The 18,384-nt window shown below is 46.6% G+C and overlaps 1 protein-coding gene across 1 annotated transcript in view; it reads left to right on the top strand.

Moving 5' to 3' along the window:
• trpn1 (transient receptor potential cation channel, subfamily N, member 1) overlaps positions 1-18,384 on the top strand; it is a 162,570-nt gene that overhangs the window by 103,950 nt on the left and 40,236 nt on the right. The window contains exons 20-23 of the mRNA XM_038810458.1: positions 477-575; positions 3,995-4,141; positions 7,429-7,536; positions 17,296-17,493. Coding sequence (XP_038666386.1) covers positions 477-575; positions 3,995-4,141; positions 7,429-7,536; positions 17,296-17,493 — 552 coding nt within the window. The remainder of the gene's footprint in view (positions 1-476; positions 576-3,994; positions 4,142-7,428; positions 7,537-17,295; positions 17,494-18,384) is intronic.

Raw genomic sequence — 18,384 nt, 5'->3', positions numbered from 1 at the left:
TCAGCATAACAATTCTAAGAACCCAGCCCGAGGACCGCATGGGACAGCCCCCACCCACCCGAACCCCCAATGGGATAGCCCCCCCCCCCCCCCCCAACACCTGGCCTCCAGCTGCATGGGATTCCCCCCCCCCCCCCCCCCACCCCCAACCTACGGGCCCAAATGTAAGTCCCGCCCGGCCCCTCTCCGGAGTGAAACGGGCCGCCTCCCTCCGGAGTGAACCCAACCAGCCCCCCACCCCCACAGAGCCTGAATTCTCCCCACCACCCAATAGCGCCCCCCCCCCCCCCCCCCCAAATTAGAGCAAATTAGCTCCATGCTACAATTTATTGCCAATATTCTGAACAAGTTTAAAGACAGGATTATGTTAAATTTTGAATGAGGTCGAGCATTTTTCTTGCTTGCTATATTTGTTGATTATTATTATTCCTGAATGTAATTATTTTGATTGTTTCTTTTTTCTTTTCATTTACCAGGAGGGGATGAATGCAATTCATTTAGCTTCTAAAAATGGGCACATCAATGTCCTGGAAGCCCTCAAAGGCACTATATCCTTTAAAATATCCAGTACAAAGGTTAAAGACATTGCCTGTTTATTTATTCTATATTCTCTTTCAGTTTGAATTTATATCAGTCTCTTGGTGGTACCAAACTTGAGTACTACTGAGAAAGAAACATTCTGTCGAAGCTTTTTGTCTTGCATTGATCAGGACTGATTTGCAAGAATACCAAATCTCTTCCAAATCTTCCCTGATGAATGGAAGAAGCAAAGCTTTGACAGCTCCTGCACCCCTTTAGAAATGTACACATTCTTTTATATTGTCTCTGTGCATTCGCCCGAACAAAATGAATCACTTCAAACTTCCTTGTATTAAATTCTATCTCCCACTTGCCCACTCATTCCATCAACCCATCAATGCTCTTTTTAAGTTCCGCACCATCCTCCTCATGGGTCACAATACTTCCAGTTGCCGTCGTCAATCCCTGGGAAAATCCACTATAAATATTGTCCAGTCTGAGAAACAACTGTTCTCCACTACTTTTCATTTCCTGCCACTCAGCCAATTCATGTTGCTACTGTCCCTTTTATTCCATGAACTCTGACGTTGCTTACACATTAATGCTGTAGAACACAGACACGCCTTAGATAAAAGTCTAACCAATTCAAGGCGCTTACATTGTGCACAGAACCTATCCATGGTTTACGATACAGCTCAGATTTTCTGATGGGCTAAAATGGTTGACTTAATGGAAAAACTTGTCAGCATTGTGGCACTGCTGCCTCACAGCGCCAGGGACCTGGGACCAATTCCAGCCTTGGGTGACTGACTGTGGATTTTGCGTTTTCTCCCCATGTCTGCACGGGTTTCCCCTGGGTGCTCCGGTTTCCTCCCACAGTCCAAAGATGTGCGGGCTAGGTGGTTATGGGGTAATGGGGATAGGATGGGGTGGATGGGGGAGTGGACATGGGTAGAGTGCACATTCGAAATGCCGGTGCAGACTCGATGGGCCAAATGGCCCATCTGCACTGTAGTGATTCTGTAATTCTTTTTTTTTTCTTTTTCTAATTAAGGGGCAGTTTAGCATGGCCAATCCACCTACCTGGCAGATCTTTGAGTTGTGGGGGTGAAACCCACACAGACACAGAGAGAATGTGCATATCCACACGGGCCGTTACCCGGGGCCGGGTTTGGACTCGGGTCCTCGGCGCCGTGGGGCAGCAGTGCTAACCACTGCGCCACTGTGCTGCCCTTGAGATTCTATGATTCAATGATGATTCTATGAAATCTGTCACACCAGATCTCCACCCACTTTGAGGATGCTCAAGGTGTAGAGTGCTGGCATCAGAAGCAACGAACTCAAGCAATCTAGAGGCACATTTAGATATTAAAATGCTCCCTCCCCTCCACAAAGCCCCGTGCATAATTTCCAACTGCGCGTACATATAGGATGGCTATCCAACATTGTGGCACTACAAAATGGGGATTCTCTGTTCCTGCCAGCAGCGCACCGCTGCCCATGTGTTTCCCAGCGGCATGAGGTGACTTCAACGGGAATTCCTATTGACAAGCGGCGGGAGTAGAGAATCCCGCTGCCAGCGAATGGAGCGCCACCGAGAAACACGCGGCTGGGGGAACCAGAGAATTCAGCCCAATTTATGCAACACAGCAATTTACAGGTGAAGAGGAGACGAATTCTTTGGGGTTGCCTAAGTAAAATATTTTAGTCTGTAGTCCCTGGTGAGTGAAGGTTTACTTGATAGAAAAATATATCTTTGCTGTTGTCTAATTCTTAAGCGCCTTCAAACTATAACCTCTTCCTGTCTTTATGGGTGTCAGCCATAGCTCAGTTGGTAGCTATACTTGCGTCTGAGTGAGAAAGATAGGTTTCAAGTCCCACTCCAGAACTTAAGCACATAAATCAATAAATCTCATGCAGCACTGAGGGAGCGCTACCCTGCTTCAGGTGCTGTCTTTTGTACAAGACTTTAAAACAAGGCCCTGTCTGCTCTCTCAGTGAACATAAAAGCTTCTCATTATTTTGGAGAGGAGCAGGTTGGTTAGCCCTGACGTCCTGACCAATATTTCTCCCTTAATCAACACCAAAAAAACTGATCATCTCATCATTATCTTGTTGCTGTTTGTGGAACTTGTGATCTGCAAATTAGCTGCAGTGTTTACTGCATTACAACAGCAGCTGCACGTCAAAAATACTTAACTGGGTACAAAGCACTTTGAGCCACGGATGATCATGTAAGGGCTATATAAATAAATGCATGTTTATTTTCCTTTTTTTCATTGCCTCCTTCTTCATAGGACGGCACGGTGGCACAGTGGTCAGCACTGCTGCCTCACAGCGCCAGACACCCGGCTTCAATTCTGGCTTGGGTCACTGTCTGTGTGGAGTTTGTACGTTCTCCCTGTGTCTGCGTGGGTTTCCTCCGGGTGCTCCGGTTTCCTCCCACAGTCCAAAGATGTGCAGGTTAGGTGGATTGGTAATGCTAAATCGCCTCCAAGCGGGGTTACAGGGCGAGGGCAGTGGATTAGGCCTTGCTCTTTCAGAGAGTATGTGCAGATTCGATGGGCCGAATTGCCTCCTTCTGCACTGTAGGGATTCTATTCTATGATTCATAATAACATGATAAAGAATTTCTCATTAGGAGACCCAGAGTACAAAGCTGTTCTTTGAACTAAGCTGAGTAAATATAGCAGCAAAGACCCTACCCCAAATACAAGTGCAACCTTCAAGTAGAAGCTAACAAAATGACCTCCTCAGCGAGGTGTGCATCTCGGAGACACCTTGGGGCAGGTCTTTTCATCGCTGACGTAATGGTGGCTGTTATGCAGTTTAGGCCAGAAATTCAGAAGGGTGGGGCGAGGGATTAGCCACTACCCCTTGACCCTATTAAAATTTGGTGTGGTAGGTTTCTGACAGGTCTTAAAGGGAGCTAGCAGTTAATTGGAAACAAATTCAGACGCAGTTTGGCAGGTTTGATGCAGTGACATTTAACATCACGTGACCGCTTACCCAAAGCCCCACTAATTCAAAAGAGAATACAGCCATTGAGTTTTATTTGCTTACAATCAGCCCATTAGCCATTCAGTATCCAACAAACTATCAGTAATCGTACAGGAATGCATTTATACTATATTCTACATCTGAACCAAATAACTTAAAAGCCAAACTACCAATGTTTTATTATGAATATATTCTGAATGTAACAGACTACCATTGTCTGTTATTCTGTATGTATTCTGAATGTAAAATTCCACCGTCTCTTCAAAAGCAACATTTTTACATTTGCCACAATCTTCCTGGTAGTGATGTGAGTAGTTTGCCAGTGATTTTATCATTGTTGGCTGTTACGACCTTGAGGTTTTTCTCACCTCTAGGTCCTTTCCTCAGGATGAGTGCACACACATCTAGGGAGGCCCTGTGCTCTTTGAATCTTGAATGCAGCATAATCTAATCAGATTCCTTTCCTTCCCTAAAGACGGGATTCACAGCCCTTCATGTGGCCGCACATTTTGGCCAGATGGAGTTTGTGAGGGAGATCCTCACCAAGGTGCCTGCAACCATACGCAGTGAGACTCCGAAGACCACCAACGAAGGACAACTATCGAAGGAGCAGGCAAGCGAGGTAGTAAGAGTTGACATCCTCCTCACACAAAAATCTGACCGGTTGACAAATGTAAGCAACGAGATACCCCACCAAGGTCCGCTTTTTAACTTTTGAAGCAGTTCTGGCTGTCCTCAGCCAAATATCACTTTCAGTGGCAAATCCATATTATTGAATTTTTTTTAACTGAGGATTTCATGTCCTCGAGAATGGAGCACTGAACAAACAAATGAAAGCACCTGCTTTGTTGTCAGAATGTTATCAGGGCTCCAAGTCTTAAATGGCATGGAGAGATTGCATAAACTAAGTTTATATTCCTGGAGTTTAGGAGGTTGTATTTCATGCATAAGGACTGCAGTTTTGGCATCAGTGTCAGTCTCTGTGAGAGGCTTCATTGAACTGATCTTCAGCTGTCTGTCTCCAAGGCAGCATCATGGCATAGTCACATGACTGCAGAAGGTTATATGCATCAATCAGATTGGTTGCATTGTAAAAGCAAACAGATTAAGGGTTAATTTGATGTAGATTTTTATGATTTTCAAAGGAATTGATAGGGTAGATTGAGGGAATCGTTCTCTCCTGAGGTTGAGTCTAGGTTCAATGGAACTTTAAGGGCAGCACGGTAGCACAAGTGGCTAGCACTATGGCTTCACAGCACCAGGGTCCCAGGTTCGATTCCTGCTGGGACATTGTGTGGAGTCTGCACTTTCGCCCGTGTCTATGTGGGTTTCCATCAGGTGCTCCGGTTTCCTCCCACAGTCGACGTGCAGGTTAGCTCGATTGGCCGTGATAAATTGCCCTTAGTGGCCAAAAAGGTTAGGAGGGGGATAGGGTGGAAGTGAGGCCTTAAGTAGGTCGGTGCAGACTCAACAGGCCGAATGGCCTCCTTCTGCACTGTATGTTCTACGTTAACTTAGGCCTAACCAGCTTCAGCTGCTTCATCAATGACCTTCCATTCATTATAAGGTCAGTAGTGGGGATGTTCACTGATGATTGCACAATGTTCAGCACCAATCACAACTCCTCAGATACTAGAACAACCCATGTCCAAATGCCACAAGACCTGGACAATGTCTAGGCTTAGGGTGACAAGTGGCAAGCAACATTCATGCCACACAAATGGCAGGCAATGACCATCTCCAACAAGAGGGAATCTAACCATCGCCCCTTGAGATTCAAATGGCATCACTATCGCTGAATCCCCCACCATCAACATCCTGGGGCTTACCATTTACCAGAAACTGAACTGGACTAGCTACAAGGGCAGGTCAGATGCTAGGAATCCTGCAGCGAATAGCTCACCTGATTTCCCAAAGCCTGTCCACCATCTACAAGTCAGGCGTGTGATGGAATACTCTCCACTTGCCTGGATGAGTGCAGCTACAAAAACCCTCAAGAAGCTCAAAACCATCCAGGACAAAGCAACTAGCTTGATGCTCCCCCATCCACAAACATTCAAACCCTCCACCATCGACCAACAGTGGCAACCGTGTGCACCATCTGCACTGCAGTAACTCAACAAAGTTCCTTAGACAGCATCTTCCAAACTCGTGGCCACTACCATCTAGAAGGACAAGGGCAGCAGATACCCTGGAACCCCATCACCTGGAGGTTCCCCTCCAAGTCACTCACCCTCCTGACTTGGAAATATATCACCGTTCCTTCATTGTAGTCAGGTAAATATCCTGGAACTCCCTTCTTAACAGCACTGTGGGTGTACCCACACCACACAGCAGTTCATTCAGGTGGTTCACCATCACCGTCTCAAGGGAAATTAGGAATGCTGGCTTACTCAGCAACAGCCACAGCCCTCCCATGAATGATCAAAAAACAATTAGAGCCAGGCCATCACGAGTGAAGCTAAGTACAATTTCAATGAAAGGGCAGCACGATGGCGCAATGGTTAGCACTGCTGCCTCACTGCGCTGAGGTCCCAGGGTCGATCCCGGCTCTGGATCACTGTCCGTGTGGCGTTTGCACATTCTGCCCGTGTTTGCATGGATTTCGCCCCCACAACCCAAAGATGTGCAGGGTAGGTGGATTGGCTATGCTAAATTGCCCCTTAATTGGAAAATATGAATTGAGCACTCTAAATTTATCTTTTTTAAAGTACAGTTTTAATGCAAAGGACTGTAAAGGATTCTTTCCCATAGGAAGCAAACGTGGTAACACAATTCACCAGTTTAAGGCTCGGATTGCTAGATTCTTGCCAGCCAAGGGTACAAAAGGAGATAGACTGGAGCCAGGGTAGGTGGAGTGAGCTAAGCTACAGATCAACCATGATCTCACTGAATATCAAATCATGCCCCAGGGCTGAATGGCCTGCTCCTGTTCCTATACTTCCGCATCTTGAGTTTAGGATCAAAGCCCTCATTGCAAATGAATCTTTTCATTAAAATACATTATCGGGAGTATATTGAGTTGAAATCAGCTCAGATAAAGGATGCAGAGATCTATTTATGGCAGACATTAAGGGGCCATGTGATATTATCCAATACAATCATTGATGCAGAAAATCACTGCTGCTACTGTTCATGAGTATACATGGTCCCAAAGTTGGTTGCAAATTCTCCTGTTTTACTCAGTGATTAAAGATGTGTGGGGTCATGAATTCCGAGGCTACAGCCACGCTAGTACAATGAAGAGAAGGTCAGCATTGTGTAGCATCTGGGAAGTACTCCTCACAAGATAAGGGAAATCATTTCCTGATGCATTTTTATCCAAAAAAGGAATTAAATATACTCATAAATCCTTTAATTATTGGACCAGACTTGACTGGAGTGGGGCCTCCCATGTCATTCCCATGTTTAGTCTTGTTTGTACGTTTAGGTTTAGGTTTTAGAGCTAATAACAGCAGAGTCAAAATGAGAGGTTCTAGGTTTGTTTTAAATTCAGGAGAGCTTAGCCTGAATACAGAAGGCAGACTTCAGCCATATTCATTTCACAAGCCAGTGCTCTCGGTTGAAGTTGCTCGACACATGAACTCTGCCAAGTCCTGTAAACAACGGCGGTGAATCTCTGAAGGGGTTTAATCTGTTTGGCCACTGTAGCTTCAGCGACAGGTCTGTGGAGACTCTGGAGAAACAGTGTAAATCGGCATTTCGTTGTGGGGGATAACCGGCTGCGATTACTCTTCATTATTCTGGAAATCATTAAAATTGAGGTCACCTTTTTTCGGAAGATGGTGCCTCTTTCACGAAGTTATAATTTGTCATCTTCCCTGCGAAAATTGAGTAATTGTTTTCCAGTTAGTGTTGTGGAAATACGTGTTGACCTGGGGCTAAAACCAATATTGTTGCTGCTTTCAGTCAGGGTACACACCGTTACACCTGGCGGCACAATCTGGACACGAGAACTTGGTGCGACTCCTGCTGAACTACCCCGGGGTTCAGGTAGACACTCAAACCAGCCTGCAGGTGAGTGGCCAACTTTGCTGAATTAATTTGCATCAGTTGCTGCTTCACAAGGCTCGGCTAGTGAACGTACTCTAGGTTTATAGAGATTGTATAAGACACAGAATAACAAGAGGTCTTCCCCATGCTATTTGTAATAGTCATAAGCACACTTATAACTTGGCATTTTTCTTTCGTCAATGTGATGGTTCTGCATGGTGCAAGGTTCCACTTGAGGTAAGGTCACTGAGCTTTTATACCACCAGGTCATTCCAGGGCTGAGCAGGGACCTGTGTGGCATTTCACAATCTAGAGCCCAATAGCTCATCCGAGAGGTTACGGATGTCCTGTATGCCCGGGCTTCTGACTATATCAACTTCCAGCTGGTCCACGCCCACCAAGGTGCCCAAGTTTCAGGATTTTCTGTCATTACCAGGATGCACCAGGTCCTGGGGTGATCGAAGGTACACATGTTGCCCTGCGAGCCCATGCTGCCACCCAGGCTGTCATTGAACGGTGGCATGCGTGGGCACCGCACCGGACACAAAAGGGTTATGCTGATGGGTGTCAGGGGTTCTGGTTCAAGCATGAAGATTGGATGTGGGGAGGTTGCGAAGTGTCAGCCAGTGATTTAGGGAGATAGTTGGGGCAGGGGGCGTGGTGGCGGGGTGCAGTTTGGGAATTTGAGGGGTGACAGGCAGAACAATGCCAGAAAAGAGGTGTTAACTTACCTTGCAGCTCATTGGAGGTTGTTAGTCTTCCTCCTACATTGGACGGTGGTCCTCCTTGTCATTCTTCTGGATGTTAAAAGAACAGCATACAGATTATTTAGTGTTGTATTCTTTGGGGGGTGTATTTGAATTAATGGTTGCTAAGATATTCACTGTTTGTTTTAAAAAGGTTAACTTGAGTTCATAGATTAAACATTGTTTCATTTCAAAAAATACTTTTCCATTTCTGCTGCACCACACCTGTAGAGTGGGCCGTGTGCTCCCCATACCACAATCTATTAAAAGTTGTGGGTCAGGTGAACTCCATGATACACTTTGGGATTCTCTCAACCCTGACCTATAACACTATGGGCGCAATTCTCCGCACTCACGACGGTGCGGAGAATAGCTGGGTTCGTTAATTTTTACGGCCACGCTAGTCTGACGCCCTCCCGCTATTCTCCCCCCCCCCCACCACGCCCGACTCCTGACACGAATCGCTGCCGCCGTTTTTTTACGGCCAGCAGCGATTCTCAGCTGGCCGATGGGCCGAAGTCCAAGCCCTTTACGGCCGTTTTTACGAACGGCAAACACACCTGGTCTGGCCGTTCGTAAAAACGGCCGTAAAGTCCCGATTTTGAAAACCATGGCACCGATTGGCACGGCAGTACCACGGCCGTGCTAAGGGTGCCATGGGCCCGCGATCGGTGGGCACCGATCGCGGGCAGCGGGTCCGATTCCCACGCACTCTTTGTCCTTCTGCCGCCCCGCTGTATCACTTCGCGGGGCGGCTGAGGGGCATCCCGGCCCGCGCATGCGCGGGTTTCACGCAAATGCGCGATGACGTCATCTGCGCATGCGCGGGTTGGGGTCTTCCAATCCGCGCATGCGCGGCTGACGTCATGTGACGCGTCAGCCGGCGCAAACTCTGGCAAGCGGGCTTAACGCGATACCGGAGTTCACGGCTGCGACATGCTAGCCCCGACCGGGGACCAGAATCGGTTCCCGGTCGGGGAGGGGGAGGCTGGCGTCAAACCCGCCCGGTTTTGACGCCAGCCTTACGATTTCTCCCTGTCTGGGAGAATCACGCCCTATATTCCTCTAGGGCCACAGTTGAATTCCTCCCTTTGGACTTGCCAAAAGCCTTTCTCTTTCTCCTTATCCAATCCTGGATTGTTCTCAACATCCAGGGTTTCTTGAACAAATTGCTCCTCAGGGCCGGTTTAGCACAGTAGGCTAAACAGCTGGCATTGTAATGCAGAACAAGGCCAGCAGCGCAGGTTCAATTCCCGTATCGACCTCCCCGAACAGCCACCAGAATGTGGCGACTAGGGGCTTTTCACAATAACTTCATTGATGCCTACTTGTGACATTAAGTTATTATTATTGTTATATTTCTCCCTATAGGCAACATGTTGGACCTGTACTCTCACTTGAGTGCATTGGAAAAGTTGACCCTGGAGATAAAAAAAGGCACAAATGAGGGTTTCAGCAACACATAAGCTGAGACATGGGCAAAGTTGGGCAATGTTTCTGAGATGGGAATCTCAGTGAAAATATGCAATACTTTTGTGTTTTCATGTTTATTAATAAAGACTCTCATAATCTGTTCCAGTTTTCTTTTTCGGCACAGTGGAAATTGTCAGCCATCATTTTTCTTAATACTTTTTGGCCCGAATGGGAACAAGTTGACAAAGGAGCATTTCTCATTGGAACTAGATTATAGAACATAGAAGATACAGTGCAGAAGGAGGCCATTCGGCCCATCGGGTCTGCACCGACCCACTTAAGCCCTCACTTCCACCCTATCTCCTTAACTCAGTAACCCCTCCTAACCTTTTGGACACTAAGGACAATTTAGCCTGGCCAATCCACCTAACCTGCACGTCTTTGGACTGTGGGAGGAAACCGGAGCTCCCGGTGGAAACCCACACAGACACGGGGAGAACGTGCAGACTCCGCACAGACAGTGAACCAGCGGGGAATCGAACCTGGGACTCTGGCCCTGTGAAGCCACAGTGCGAGCCACTTGTGTTACCGTGCTGCCCTGTGTAAAAATGTGTAAAAATAATTACTTGCGGCGATGCGTGGTAGAATTGAAACAAAATAAACTTGTATTTATGTAGTCCTTTGTCATATCGTGAAGTAATTCCAAATCATTTCATAACCAAATAATAGTATTTGTAATGCAGAACAATGCCAGCAGCGTGGGTTCAATTCCTGTACCGGCCTCCCTGAACAAACGCCGGAATGTGGCGACTAGGGGATTTTCACAGTAACTGCATTGAAGCCTACTTGCGACAATAAGCGATTATAATAATAATTATTATTACTGAAGGATAATTTAGAATGTCCAAATCACCAAAACAGGGATGTAATTTGGGACTTGTGGGAGGAAACCTGAGCACCCGGAGAAAACCCACACAGGGAGAATGTGCAAACTCCGCACAGACAGTGACCCATGCCAGAAATCGAACCTGGGACCCTGGTGTTGTGAAGCAACAGTGCTAACCACTCTGCTACCGTGCCGCCCATTCCATCATAGCCTCCCTCCTCTTATATTCTATGCCTCGATTAATATAGGCACATATTCCATATTTCTTTTCAGCTATCCTATCTATCTGTTCTCCTGACTTCAGGGACCTATGGAAATGCCTACCAAGGTCTCTCTGACCCTCTGTAGTTCCTCGGGTCCTACCATTAATTGTTTATTCCCGTACCAGCCTCCCCGGACAGGCGCCGGAATGTGGCGACTAGGGGCTTTTCACCGTAACTTCATTGAAGCCTACTCGTGACAATAAGCGATTTTTATTATTCCCTTGCCTTGTTTTCAGATTCTTTATGCAGCGTGAAACCACAGGCTGAGCATGTGCCGTGTAAAACCTGACATTCCACAGGCCCCACTTTCCTGGAACAACATGAAGAATCTGCTGCTTTCCAGATCCCTTCATTTCCTCTCATCTGTTTAATGCCACAAACAGGAAGGTCCAGTTTTCTCCTGGAGTTTGAGAGAAATCAGCTTTCAAAATGATGCAGAGTTTCAGCCAGTGAGAGAGATTTGGGCTCAGTCCCGACTCTCATTCACTCCGATTGGTTGGAGGACCAGCTGCTCCCGCTCAGTCCTCCCCTTCCTCCTATTGGTCCGGAGTTGCTGTCAATCACTCCCCGTGCGTGGTGAGCTGGAGCATGCGCAGTACCTAGAGTAGCTCAGGTTGAGACGGTCGTTTGGGTGAATCGTGAGGGAGGAATAGAGCCGGTTGGTGGGTAGGGAGGCTCCATAAACATCCCGTGCAGGCTCCAAGCACCAAATATGAATCTCGGATACGGCATTTGAACCAGTGAAATCTGCTCAGCCTTTTCCCCGAGACAAGATGGCATTAACCGCCGCCTTCTTTTTGTGTCATCGCTGTTTATCAGCGGCGGTGGGATTGAATGTTTGTGGAAGAGCAATCAAGCGGGCTGCTTTGTCCTGGATAGTGTCAAGCTTCTTTAGTGTTGTTGGAAATGATAACCCAATTCCACACCTCTTGCAGGAAACAAAAGGAAGGGGCAGCTGAGCACAGTAGGAGGTCCTGCCACCATATCAATATTGGGAGACGGTACAGAGAGAGAAGACTTGCACTGTGCAAGATGTCTGTGCTGAAGGTCAGGGACAGTGGGGTGTTTGAGCACCTTCCTTAGCATTCTCACTCACACCGTTGCACAAGCAACATGACAACCTGCTGGTGGTCACTCTTTCCGTTACTTATTAACCCTTATCACAGTTCTGTGTTTTTAGGTTCATTAGCTACCTCAGTTATTGCAGTCACATAGACTACAAGGGAGAATTGGCACCCACTTTAACATTCCCAAGCATTAATAGAACAATGAGCACGCCTCCTCCGAGTACAATGCGTTTGAAGAGTCCACAGTGGGTGATTTTGCAAGTACAAACCAGCATGAAAACAGTTCACTGGAAGGCCAGCTCATGTCCTCGCTCTGCTGAAGAGGATAGTGGATACAAACTTTAGAATCATAGGCCATTCAGCCCATCGATTCTGCACTGATCCTCCAAAGGTGCATTCTACCTCGGCCCACTCTCCCGCCCTATCCTCATAATCCCACCTAGCCTGAATCATTGGACACCAAGGGGCAATTAAGCATGGCCAATCCACCTAACCTGCACATCTTTGGATTGTGGGAAGAGACCAGAGGAAACGCATGCAAACATGGGGAGAATGTGCAAACTCTACACATTCACCCAAGGCCGGAATTGAACCCATGTCTGGTGCTGTGAGGCAGCTGTGCCACCATGCCGCCCTTTAGGTGCTCAGAATTTAAAATTAAGTTCTGAGCACCAACAAATGATCAGATGACTGAACTGCCTTCCAGGATGTTTCTGGAACACGTAAAGGTGTCCACTACCAACTTGTCCTGGCTTTCAAAGCAAGACATCAACACTGTCCATGGAGAGTGTGGACATCTGAGTAGAAGCTGCAGCTACACAGACCCTGCAGAGGGCTGTGCCACTAATGGAAGCTCCCTGTGATGCTCATGCTGTGGCCATACAAACTCTGAGCTCTACCACCGCCATTGCCTTGGTTAGACTGGCTTGCCAACCTCCCACAGCCTTCGCTCCGCGGATTAACACGAGACCTGTGTCAGAACCTGGAGGCAGGGGCAGTCATGCAATGCGAAAAGATGGAGCACATCTGTACCTGCACTACCCCTTCAACCAATTCCTGGCCTTGGTGACGGAGGCTACTGGGGCCGGATTGCCCTACCCAATCCCAGGCCCTCCTCAGCCAGCTTCCCTCTGACCTGGGCTCCAAAAGCAATACTGAGGCCTCAGCTTGAAGGTCGAGCTTCAAATTCTGCAAGCAACTCCATTAAGCTCCATCAACCATGGCAGTGCCAATCATCAGCAATTACAGCGACCTTTTAAAATCGACATATCTATTCATTCCAGTTGACTAAGCAGGGCTGCAATCAGTGATTGACATTGCCTGAAAGTTTGTACTTGGCTGGTCAAAGTAGATAAGGAGTTCAATATCTGAAAGTAACCCCTCCATTCTTCTGAAAGGCTGGGAGATTGTTCTGCACAGGATGCGACAGCCACTTAACAAACGTTCAAAACATATGACGTCAGCCAATGATTGTGGGAACATGGCAAGTAAAGCAAAAACTTGATACGATGACTCATTACCCCACTTATAATTTTTTTAAATGTATTTAAGCTCTTTGATGTGACTTCACTTCAATTGATAAAGCAGCAAAACTACTGGGAGTTCTCTGGCTGTCAGGTTGAAAGTTTCCGCAAATAGAGGATTGTCGATGAGAGTATTCGGTGAAAGAGCTGGACTGAGTCTACAAAATAGGAGTTTACTTAGAATTACAAAACAAAACTTTACAGCACAGCGACAGCCCATTTAGCCCAACAAGTAGATACTCCACATGAGCCTGCCCTCACTCCTTCTCATCCAATCGGTGTATCATTATGCCCCCCTCCCCATGTACATATTTAGCTTCCATGTTCGTTTTTTAATATGCTTTTTGTCTATCGTCAAACACACATGTGAAATATTAAATCAAAACATTAATTCATGCTAAACCCATGGGAGTGCCATCCCCCCTAGAGATAGCTTAAACATAAGATAAAGTCACCATAGTCCCAGATGACCTTGGGCCACTTTCCCCTTTGATGGGGAGAACTGAATGGTGGTGATTTAACCTGAGGATCACCATACCTCAGGCAAGGCACAAGGTGGGGTTTACATTAATACCCTCAGCCAGTAGAGGAATTAAACCCTCACTGCTGGACTTGTTCTGCATCACAAACCAGCTGTCTAGCCCACTGAGCTAAACCGGCCCCGCAAAGCAGCCTATGGCCATCTGGGACAATGGCGACTTTGCCTGCTTAAAAATAAACATCGCACAAGTATATTTTCTACCTATCAATAACTTTTTCTAGTAAAATCACATTGGCATGATCTTCCCAAAAGGAGACAAAGTCCCCTAGTGAGCGCGTTTAGCCACGTGCTTCCCGGCACACGCAGTGCCTTGAAGCACATCACTATTCAACGCGACTTGTGTTGAATAAGGGTCCTGAACAGCCAAGGCCGCAGATAGCCCCATTTTTTACAATGGGGAGCTCCAGTCGCTGGAAATCCCATTGTAACGAGAGATCGGGATGCCGCTGCCCAACACCCACCCGGGCAACCCTGGCCTGATCACGCGTGCACAGAAAATGCCATCTTGGCACCTTGGCAGTGCCAAGCTGGTACCCTGGCAATACCCATGTCAGCTGGCAGTGTCACCTAGGCATCTTGGCATTGCCAGGTTGGCACTGCCAGGGTGTCCAGGTGGCACCAGCAATACCACGATGCCACCCTGCCCAAAGGGCATGTAGCTGGGGGCCTCCAATCCCTTTGGAGACCCCCACGAGTGCTGTTCTGTCTGGTCCCCTTTTGTGGGGATCAGTGTAGAACAGCGATCATCGAGGTTTCTGAGTTACCTCAGGAATCTGCACATTGGCTTACTGCCTCGCTCTAATATGCATATTTGCCAAAAAGTGATCCACCCATTCTGGGTGGGATTCACCTCGCAACGTCTCGCGACATTTAATCTCGCGAGGTGTTGCGAGCCTAGTAAATCCCAGGAGCGGTGTCTCCCGGCTTTCAACGACCACCGGCACAGCATGGCCATCCTATCACGCCCATTGTTTTCTACATGACAAGGGCGACCAACCTTTAAAAGTGCTTCATTGGCTGTGAAATACGTTGGGATAGGTTGAGGTTGTGAAAGGCTCTAGTCTTCCTTTTCAAGTTTTTCTTTCCCCAACAGGAGAACTTTCATCCAATATGTCTTACTTCCTAAATTGTCTAAAATCTTAGAATTTTGGGTTCTCTGAGCAAGGAATTTTCCCCCAAAGTCAATGCGTAATGATAGTGAAACAAGTCCAAATATTTCTTCTAAAATATTTGAAGTAAATTGTTACTAACACTATACCCATACTTGCAGCTTTCCCATTATTGTTCTCTGTACCTGCTATTGTAATTTTATTTAATAGTATTTAAATGCTAGATTTTAACTTTCATTTTGTGTTTTAATTATTAAAATGTAAGTGTTTTTCTTCAGTGTTTGACTGTTCCTAATCTGACGATTCAGAACCACTTGACTCCAGGCTTCTCTTCACTGATGCTTGAGCTTCCCTATCATTGAGGATGGGGATATTTGTGGGGCCTTCTCCTTCAGTTAGTTTTTTAATTGTCCACTACCATTCAAGACAGGATGTGACAGGACCACAGAGCGTGGATATAATCCATTGGTTGTGGGATTGCTTAGTTCTGTCTATTGATCGCTCCTTCTGCTCTTTGGCACACAGTTAGACCTGTGTTGTAGCTTCACCAGGTTGACGCCTCAATTGTAGGCATTCTCTGTGCTGCTTCTGGATGGCTCTCCTGCACTCTTCATTGAACCTAGGTTGATCCCTGGCTTGGTGGTAATAGCAGAGTGGCGGATATGCTGGGTCATGAGGTTACAGATTGTGGTTGTATACAATTCTGCTGCTGATGATTACCCACAGAGCCTAATGGGTACCCAGCTTTTAGTTGAGATCTGTTTGAAATCTATCTCATTTAGCACAGCGATAGTGCCACCCAACACTTTGTAATCCAGAATGGCAGTGAGGTGAACTATGACACCCTGATATACCCAGCCCCTGCGTCTGACTTCCCAAAAGAGGACGACAATACAGAAACTGTAGTTAAGGGGGAGCAGTGGGGAATATTAGATGTGATAAAGTAAATCAGAAATATCAACCTTGATAATGTTGGCTGTTTGGGGGTTAGAAGTGGAAAGAATTAACTGCCTCCTCAGAAATTCTATGTAGCTTTTGGTGGAAAGTAAACTTTTCCAGCTCTGCACAGCCTGCACTGCCTTCCCGTAGTTTTGCTGGACATCACAGGGACCTTCCATGTTATGACTACACGTTCATTCACACGCACTGTCAGAGTCACATGCACACGCAGACATGTACAAAAACAAATCACTGAACTCCTATAAACAATTCTCAGAATCCAATTAGGAATGAAACAGTCTGATACATTTTTAAATATGATTTACAATAGCAATCAACACTTGAAAATGCACCAATTTTTTAAAAGGTCAATGGTGTCTCAAAACTTACAGGCAAGGTACACCCCATAAACACAACAGCTCTTCATTGGTAATGGATTGGCACTAAGAGCACTGTCACTTCCAGGAATTTCTCTTTCCATGTTAAAGATATTCCGATCCCTGTTGGTGTTATAACTGGATGGGAAGGTCCCAGAATATAACCCTGGCTCAAAAGACAGTAACTTCTACTTTTTTTTAGATCACTTGGAGGAACAAAGCCACAGGCTCCTGCTAATTAACAAGAAAAATAATTATTAAACGTGAAATAATTGGTTCATGATACTCTCCAAATACGCTTACCAAATACACAATTTTAATATTAACACCCATTGCAAAGTACATCTTAAGGCAGTCATTTTCAAACTCAGGGCCACAACCCCTTGGGTGGGGGTGTCACAGGCGGCTGTCGGAAGGTCGCGGAGTGATGGGTCACGGCGTCCCAATTGCAGGACGAAGTGCCCAACGTTCACAAGCAGTTTACAAGAATGCCAGCCTGGGTCCCAGGTTCAATTCCCGGCTTGGGTCACTGTCTGTGCAGAGTCTGCACGTTCTCCCCGTGTCTGCGCGGGTTTCCTCCGGGTGCTCCGGTTTCCTCCCACAGTCCAAAGATGTGCGGGTTAGGGGAATTGGCCATGCTAAATTGCCCTTGGTATCCGAAAAAAGATTAGGCGGGGTTACAGGGATAGGGTAGAGGCATGGGCTTGAGTAGGGTTCTCTTTCCAAGGGCCATTGCAGACTCGATGGGCCGAATAGCCTCCTTCAGCACTGTCAATTCTATGAGAAGGCATTGCAGCACCTCTACTTTCAGCAGAATGTTAGCCATTTCATATTTTTTGTAGAATTGTGTTGACACGATGTTGGACCAACGTCTGAGTAGAGAACACACAAACAAGTGACCAGTTGAATCTTGTTCCAGGGTTCCACCCCACTCCACCTCGCAGCGCAGAATGGACATACTGCAGTGGTTGGGCTCCTCCTGAGTAAATCCACCTCCCAGCTGCACCTCAAAGACAACAGAGGGCGAACCTGCCTGCACCTGGCTACAGCCAATGGTCACATTGAGATGGCGCGAGCACTGCTTGGCCAAGGGGCTGAGATCAACGTCACAGACAAGGTGGGTGATAAGGAGCAAGAAATGCCACCCTTCTGTATTCTCTGCCTTTATGACTGAGTTTTATTTTCTGCTGACTTAAGAATCCATCCCAGTGTAAAATGGATAACTGATTTGCCATCACCTAATTTTCATGGTGATAAGATTTAACATTAGCCACCTCCAATCTGCTCATTGAGATCTGTTCATCGGCAACTGCAAACCCCAGTACATGATGTTCACATCCATTGTGCATTGTGGTGTTCAGTAGGACGAGAAGTCGGCCTGCCGAGTGTGTTCCCTTCATTTTCTTTTTGTCCCTTGGTGATTCAGTGATAAGAGAATTTAATTGAAGAGTTTGGTTTTGAACCGAAGTGCAGCAAGCACATTGTGTAGTGTTTCAATGCACCTTTGCTCGACAATGGTTTCCAATTGCAATTCTGTGCCAAGCAAAGTCAGAACATTGATCATGATAAAGAAAGTGCACTGGCACACTGCTCCCTGTGGCTAGAAACATAGGGACAAGAGTAGGCCAGTCAGCCCCTCGAGCCTGTCCCGCTGTTCAATGAGATCATGGCTGATCTGTGGTCTAACTCGAAATATCGGCCTTTGGCCCACATCCCTTGATATTTTTGCTTCACAAAAATCTATCTCGGATTTAAAATTAACAACTGATCGAGCTTCAACTGCTGTTTGTGGGAGAGAGTTCCAAACCTTTACCACCCTTAGAGTGAAGAGGTTCTTCCTAACATCTCTCCTGAAAGGTCTGGTCCTAATTTTGAGGCTATGTTTTAGAATCTCTAACCTGTGGAAATTGTTTATCTATATCTACCCTATCTTTCCTTGTTAATATCTTGAATATTTCAATCAGATCACCCCATAACCTTCTAAATTCTAGCGAAAACAAGCCGAATC

Source organism: Scyliorhinus canicula, chromosome 10, assembly GCF_902713615.1.
Source record: "Scyliorhinus canicula chromosome 10, sScyCan1.1, whole genome shotgun sequence".
NCBI lineage: Eukaryota > Metazoa > Chordata > Chondrichthyes > Carcharhiniformes > Scyliorhinidae > Scyliorhinus > Scyliorhinus canicula.
The sequence above is the reverse complement of the archived record's forward strand: the minus strand, read 5'-3'. Positions and strand labels throughout refer to the sequence as shown.